Source organism: Sapajus apella, unplaced genomic scaffold, assembly GCF_009761245.1.
Source record: "Sapajus apella isolate SASKATOON/1434 unplaced genomic scaffold, GSC_monkey_1.0 scaffold73, whole genome shotgun sequence".
Lineage (NCBI taxonomy): Eukaryota > Metazoa > Chordata > Mammalia > Primates > Cebidae > Sapajus > Sapajus apella.
In genome coordinates, this window is record NW_022437013.1 from 10,776,117 (window position 1) to 10,783,890 (window position 7,774).

At 48.2% G+C, this 7,774-nt stretch overlaps 1 protein-coding gene across 1 annotated transcript; it reads left to right on the forward strand.

The window, feature by feature from the left end:
* Positions 1-1,902: 1,902 nt before the first annotated feature.
* Positions 1,903-6,647, forward strand: ESX1 (ESX homeobox 1). Its single transcript, XM_032250968.1, has 4 exons — positions 1,903-1,981; positions 2,174-2,567; positions 3,904-3,949; positions 5,997-6,647. The coding sequence occupies exons 1-4, from the start codon at positions 1,903-1,905 to the stop codon at positions 6,465-6,467; spliced, it is 990 nt and encodes a 329-aa protein (XP_032106859.1). The 3' UTR covers positions 6,468-6,647.
* Positions 6,648-7,774: the final 1,127 nt, after the last annotated feature.

A 7,774-nucleotide genomic window follows, 5' to 3' on the forward strand; every position in this document is an offset into this window, starting at 1 on the left:
TCAGCCTCCCGAGTAGCTGGGACCACAGGCGCGCGCTACCACGCCCAGCTAATTTTTGTATTTTTTAGTAGAGACAGGGTTTCACCATGATCTCGATCTCGACCTCGTGATCTGCCCGCCTTGGCCTCACAAAGTGCTGGGATTACAGGCGTGAGCCACCGCGCCCGGCCCTTACTTATTATTTTTGAGACAGGGTCTGCTGTCGTCCAGGCTGGCATGCAGTATCCTGATTATGCCTCACTTCAGCCCTGACCTCCGGGGCTCAAGCCATCCTCCCACCTCAGCGTCCCGAGTAACTAAGTCAACAGAGTTATTTTCATAATATTAAGGATACTAACACGTCTTGGAGAACCTGCAAACACTTCTTGGGGGGAGAACCATACAGCCTTCAATCATAGCCCAGGCATTTTAAATTTGATACATCACTGGGGAGCAAGAACTCAGGAAGATAGTTCTAGGAAAGGGGAGGGAAGAAGGAAGAAGTGGTAGTAAGCAAAGCGGGAACTCCCCCAGGTCTACAGCACAAGCCCAGGGAAATACCCGCAATTTAGGAGACTGCAGAACAGGCTTCTGCGAATCGCGCTGCAAGCCTGTAATCCCAGCCTTTGGGAGGCCGAGGCGGGCGGATCACAAGTTCAGGAGTTTGAGACCAGCCTGACCAACATGGCGAAACCCCGTCTCTACTAAAAATACAAAAATTAGCCGGCGTGGTGGCGCGTGCCTGTAATCCCAGCTGCTCAGGAGGCTGAGGCAGAAGAATCGCTTGAACCTGGGAGGCGGAGGTTGTAGTGAGCTGAGCTCGCACCACTGCACTCCAGCCTGGATGACAGAAAAAAAAAAAAAAAAAGAAAGAAAGAAAGAAGCGCAGCAAGTGCGGCGCATCAAAATACCGCACCGCCCCCGCCCCCCCCAGTAGTGTAAACGTTCTCGGATGCACCATGCACTTAGCAGATTTCTATACTTACTCTGACATGAGTTCGTTACTGAAAATCTTAAGTCCTTGGAGCTTTCTCAAAAAGCACGTTGGATTTCTTGCAGCGTGTACCTGAGCAACGGATTGCTCTTCAAATCCAGCCCCAAATTCCCGCTCCCGGAATGCACGGTGGGTTCTGAATTCAAAAACCCAGAGCAAGCAGCCTTCTAGCCAATCATTGCACTGTATCACTATCCTGACTTTGGCGGGAACTGTGCAGAACTAGATAGTCCTATCCATTTGTCACCAATTTCTAACAGGGGAAAGTCGTGCTCAGGACCCAATTGCATGGTAGACTAACAAGTTCACTTTCGCATGTTTGGGCTGCTGTACGCTCCGCGCTTTCCTCAACGCCGTTTCTCGGTCTTTTCCGTGGGGAGAGCAAAGGTCACCGCTCCAGGCACGTGCGGCGGTGTAGCGAGTTGGGCGGAGGAACACTGCTAAAATACCTCTCCGCGGGCTGGTGTGCAGTCTCACCCCACCCCCTCGCCCCCAAATCGGCTTTCACAACCCAGCCGCTTTTTCCAATCCGTGTCTCCGGTCAAGTTGGGAGTAGTTAGTTAAGCTGCAACTTGGAGCTACTATTCCCGCGCAACATGCACACTACCCCCACCACGCTCGCGCAAGCTCGCCCTATTTTTTGCACACCCTGGCCACGAATGCGTCCCCTTGGGGTCGCACTTACAACTAGATGTACCGTGAATGCTAATAGGGGGCGTTTAACCGACGCCTGTGCGCACGCTTTGAACCTGTGGAAGGCACTGTACCGCTATATAAGGGCGCGCCAAGTGCCAGACGGCGCCAGAAAGAGGTCCCGGCGCCAGAGAAGCGGTCGCCCGAGCCATTGGTCCCAGTTGCAACCCCGGGATCGCCGCGGAATCCCGAGCAGAGTCTACAGAAGCTCACGACTTCATCGACAGCACTTGAGAATGGAGTCTCATCGCGGGTGCACCCACAGTGATACCGGCTACCGCAGCCTGACAGTCGGCGAGGACACCGAGGAGAATGGTTAGTGCTTGGACAGGGGCCGGAGCTTTCGCGAACGCCAGAAGAGGAACTTTTCCCTGGGAAAGGCGAGCGGATGGGACGCGGCGCGGCTATCACAGTTGCTCTTCGATAGCGGGTCCCCCGCCTCCTCCAGCCCACGCGCCGTGGGCTCCAACCCCCTGGTGTCTCTCTTTTGCTTTCCTCCCATCCCAGGTGAGGAACTTACCGTGAGCTCGCTGATGGCAATGGGAGGAGAGGATGAGGAGAATGCATACTCCGAACCTGCGTACGGAGCAGGAGCAGAAGCAGAAAACATCCTTGGCACGGAAGGGTCCGTCCCCTCAGACGACCAAAATGGTGAAGGTGGCTGCCGCCACCCACCGGAGCAGCCTCAGGAGGAGCCGCCCCAAGCGGCCGCGGAGGGGCCACAGCCGGCGGAGGGGCCACAGGCCGCGGAGGGACCACAGCCGGCGGAGGGGCCACAGGCCGCGGAGGGGCCACAGCCCCCAGAGAGGAGACGCCGCCGCCGCACCACGTTCACCCCGTTTCAGCTGCAGGAGCTGGAGAACTTTTTCCAAGAAATTCAATACCCCGACGTTGCGGCGCGGTAAGTGACTTACCCCGGAGGCGCCCAGTTCATCCCTGGACCCGCTTCTCTCTCCTCTGGAGCCTAAAGCCGCGTAGGGGGCTCAAGGGCGCTGGGTCCGCCCTTGTTTTCTGGGAGTGGGAGGGGGGGAGGGGCGCGGAGGATGTAAAAAAGTGGGGCGGTACTAGTGTAAAGCGAGTGAGGCAGGGTCGGATCCTGACTTTATTTAAAATTTTGGCAATTTGCTCATCATGGGTTGTTTCTGCATTAATTTTAAAGTTTTAATATTGCATTAAAATATCATTTGTCTTGATAAGTTTTTACGCGCCATTTAGATTTTGCGCGCGTGGTGAGCGCCTCACTCTCTTCTACTAATAACCGCCCAGCCACATGGAGCGCACTTTTACAACCAGACGGCGAACTTTTGAGCTTTCGGTAGCCAGCGACCCCTTTCCGTCGCTAGCCTCACCGGACCCTCGTCGTACCGATCCCGGTAGTGTACGAAGGGGCAGGCCTTTTCTGGCCAGGCTGGAATTCGGGTCCGGAACATCAAGACAGGTCAGAGTAGGGTTTCGGGGACCTTTCTGGCTTCGTCGTATTTAGCCTTCGCCCGGCAGAGAGCAAAACAGAATTTCCCCGAGGGCGCGCTTGGCCGATGTGGTTTGGAGTTCGCTCCTTGAGGGTTCACCTCTCCCTTTTACAATAAACAGAAATACTGTGGTTCAATACAGCGCTTTAAAGATGTTTGGCATTTCGTTTATTTTCACGGACCGACCGCCCAAGGAAAGATTTCCAGGGTTGTTCTCTGCTGTTTCATAAACGGAAGAATTAAGTCATATTCAGCTAACCATCGGGCGCTTTTATATATATTCCCCTTTTCTATCTTATTTAACAGCAAAGTTGTTCATGGGAAAACCCTCCCTAAAGCGAGCCCCAACCGTATTACAGAAAACCGCACGGAGAGGTGGGGGATAGAAATAATGTACAAATTTATATGTATATATAAATTTGAGACGGAGTTTCACTCTGTCGCCCAGGCTGGAGTGCAGTGGCACGATCTCTGCTCACTGCAACCTCCGCCTCCCGGGTTCAAGCGATTCTCCTGCCTCAACCTCCCGAGTAGCTGGGATTACAGACATGCACCACCATGCCGACCTAATTTTTGCATTTTTAGTAGAGACGGGGTTTCACCATGTTGGCTAGACTGGTCTCGAACTCCTGACCTCAGGTGATCCACCCGCCTCGGCCTCCCAAAGAGCTGGGATTACAGGCTTGAGCCACCGCACCCGATCACATTAATGTATTTCATTTTATTCACAACTCCAAATACTGAACATTTGTAATTTTTTCCCCTCAGAGAGATACTTGCAGGACGCCTGGATTTGACTGAAGATAGAGTGCAGGTCAGTAAATCTTGAAAAAGCAGTTTGGCAGGACAGCCATTCTAAAGCATGCCTTAGGTTTTGTCCTGGACATTCTCAAATTGGTGTTTTCTGTTGTCTTTTCTATGGCTGGCAAATAAGTTCTGAACAGTGGGTGCCTTAATGGTAGAAAATAGGATAAGTAAACTCCAGATTATGGAAATTGCTCATAAGCAGAGGAAATATGATTTCCTAAAGGGAAAAATATGTAATTTTGTCTTCTTTCTTCTACATCTGTTTATAGCTGTCTCTCTCTCCATATATAATAGTGTATGCACATGTATATGTACATATACACATTTACATACACATATATGCATATGCATACGCATATATATGTAAATATATTCCAATAAATAAGATTGACCTCCTTGTAACACTGGTATCCTCTAGGGAGAATGTTAGTTTTCCCTAAAGGATCACTTCTGTATGGAGTCATCTTCAGTACTCAATCTGACCTGGGAAGTATTCAAATTAATGCATAGAAGAGCTGAGTTTTATAAGAAGGTTCAATTGTACTAAATTATTTAAAATATTTAAAACCAAGCACAAGTACTTAGCTAAATGAGTGAATTTATATTTAGGCATTGGGGTGAAAGAGGAGTAATTCACACACAGAACACTGTACTTAGTAGAGAGTGGTAGCCCTAAATTTTAATTTTTTGGAAGATTTTGATGTCAGCCTGAAAACATTGCTAACATATTGCAGTTAAGTGGTAATGGGGGAAACATTTGTAAGCTTTGGAAAACTGTCTTTTAAAAATGAAACAAAATTAGCCGGGCATGCCTATAATCCCAGCTACCCAGGGACTGAGGCAGGAGAATCGCTTGAACCCGGGAGGTGGAGGTTGTGGTGAGCCGAGATCGCGCCATTGCACTCCAGCCTGGGCAACAAGAGCGAAACTCCTTCTCAAAGAAAAAAAAGAGAGAGAGAAAGAAGATTTTGAATAAAGTCCCCTGACCTAAGAAGGGTGGAAAGGTTAGAGGAGAATTGTATACAGTCAAACATATGCATTGCAGATGTCACACAAATTTAACTTTATGGAACTACCAAACGCATAAGAGAGTGTTCGCTTTTTTGTAAACATCTTAGAAAAAACATCTTAGATGTTTTATTCTTTTTGGTGATATTATTTTGAAAAGTTGGCTTTTCTGGAATTTGATTGATTAGGGGGTTCTCTCAATTCAGGCTAGATTCTTACCTGTGTTTATTTAAAATACCTTTTTCATTTACTCACGCAGTGACAACTAATTGTGCAGGTCATAGGATCAAAAGGTGACTATTTGAAATTACAGAAAATCATAGCTGCATCAAGGAAGTATTTGCCAAAAAAATAAAAATAAAAATTAGAATGGGCTTGTTAGCTTTGCCTCAAGGTTTGTGTGTGAGTGCAGTGACCGAAATGCACTGCATGTCTGTGACTGGTGTCTGGAAAAGCAGCCCAACAAAGCAGACCACTGAAAGTCGGAGTCTTGATGCCACAGGCCTAGCCTCAGGTTGGGATGGATGACGTATACTCTGCCTCCTCAGGCAAGCAAGGTAAACTCTGAGGAAAAGAGAAAGGGTTTCCTGAGTTGCTTTTTCCCCTCTCTGGGTTTACATAGGCCTCTCAATGGATTTTTGAAGGAAAGAGCCAGAAAATACAAAGAAGGAAAAAAGGCAATGTTCTCATCTATTTCCAAATTCTACAGCATAAATTTCCCCCAGGACACTTTTAATAGACACTCCCGCTTTTTCCTTTGAAAATATAGTAGACCTGTTTTATGAAATTAGTATTGGGAATACGGACTCTATATGGGCGTATACCAAAATTTGCTGTTTGTTGGCTTAGGTTATATTTAGGCAGGGGTGACCACTAGCATATTTGAGCCCCTCCCTCACTCCTCTAAGATGTTTCGGCAATAAGAAAATAGCTTCACCTGTTGCAGTTTAAAGTCTCAGTGGCATATAGAATTGCATGTTATGTTTTTTTCTCTTATGACGTTAACTGTTCAATACACTAAGCCAATTCATTTTTCCCCTCTGAAGGTTTGGTTTCAGAACAGAAGGGCCAAGTGGAGACGAAATCAGAGGATGCTAATATTGAGAAACATGGCTGCTGCCGCCCTAGCCCCCCCTGTGGAGGTGATCTGGGGTGCGCCCTATGATGCCGTTCCTGTTCTGGATCCTGCTTGGTGTGTTCATCTGGCACCACAACCACCTAGACCACCTGTGCCGCCTATGCCACCCATGGCACCTATGCAAGCTGGGCTACCCATGGCACCTATGCAAGCTGGGCCACCCATGGCACCTATGCAAGCTGGGCCACCCATGGCAGGTATGCCAGCCGGGCCACCCATGGTACCTATGCCACCCGGAGCACCCATGGCACCTATGCCACCTGAGCCACCTATGGTGCCTATGCCACCCAGGGCACCCATGCCTCACATTGGCCTGGCTCCCGTAGGCATCGCATGGGCCCCTGTCATCAATGGTTATTATGTAGGTCCCTTTTTCTAAAGTAAGGTCTTCATGACAGTTTTTCCAAAGTTCTTTCCTGCCAGATAGAAATTGTGCACAGCACAGCATTATTTTGTTAGATAGTTGTTAAATGAATTGGATAGATGAACAAAGTTAATGAATGCACTGTTGTTTTTGTAGGCTGCATGACCATAGTATTTTCAATAAAGTTGTGACTTCATGGTTTTGGTTTTGGATGCCAAATGGCGTCAGTAAAATATGGATGAGAATTGCTAAGGGAATGCAATTTGAATAGAACAGTGAAGAGGTCTCTTCTCATCAGATAATATCCCTGAGTCACCATCAATATGCCCTGCATATCAAAGAGTTTGCCAAGTGCCCATGATGGGTTTACACTGACCCACACCCCATCCTCAACCCCACCCTCCCCATTGGGAACACATAAATGTGCAGGATGGGAAGAAGTGAGTCTAGTGAGAGAACAGTGCACTTCCATGGAGGGCCACTTTGCAGTCATGCTAAAGAGCTCAGGCTAAAACATAGACTCTAAGAGAAACTTACTAAGATGCTACTCACAGGGCCTTGAGGGAACTGGGCAGCCAAATACGCATCTAGTACTCTCCAAATTCTGCTCACTACCCTTTTTCTTTTCTTTTCTTTTTTTTTTTTTTTTTTTTTTTTTGAGACAGGTCTTGCTCTGTCACCCAAGCTGGAGGGCAGTTACATGATCATAGCTCATTACACCCTCGATCTCCTAGGCTCAAGGCTCAAGCTCAAGGCTCAAGGCTCCTGCCTCAGCCTCCTGAGAGCTGGGACTACAGGTGTACCACCAAGCCTGGCTAATTTCTGTTGTATATTTTGTAGAGATAGGAGTCTTGCTGCAAGTGCCCAGGCTGGTCTCAAACTCCTGTTCTTGAGCAATCCTCCTGCCTCCACCCTCCCAAAGTGCTGGGATTATAGGTATGAGCCACTGCACCCAGCCTGCCCTCCCCTTTGTGGAGGAGATAGAGGAATAGGAACTATTCTGATCCAGAGGTTCTGCAACTTCAAAGGAAACACAAAAAGGGGCTCCATCAAGACCAGAAAGAGGTGCTCTCTCTTTTCTCCACCACTAGGGCAGAAGAACCTATTACTGTAGCTTCTCCAGCTAAGAAGTGGACAGTCACACCTTCTGGTATATTTTTCATCTTCAACATCTTTGACAGAATCCTGGTTCCTGCCAAGTAAATTGAAAGGGAAGCTTTTGGTTTAGTGCTGTTCAAAGCAAGAGATGGTCCCTGAGCAATGTTCCAGAATAATCATTCATTGAAAAGAAGCGGTCAGACATTTGCTATGTCTGTACTGTC

Excerpts from the sequence above, each read along its gene's own strand:
- ESX1 (XM_032250968.1), top strand. The coding sequence starts at position 1,903 with ATGGAGTCTCATCGCGGGTGCACCCACAGTGATACCGGCTACCGCAGC. Across the intron at positions 2,568-3,903 it reads TACCCCGACGTTGCGGCGCG|AGAGATACTTGCAGGACGCC; the intron begins GTAAGTGACTTA and ends TTTTCCCCTCAG. Across the intron at positions 3,950-5,996 it reads TGACTGAAGATAGAGTGCAG|GTTTGGTTTCAGAACAGAAG; the intron begins GTCAGTAAATCT and ends TCCCCTCTGAAG.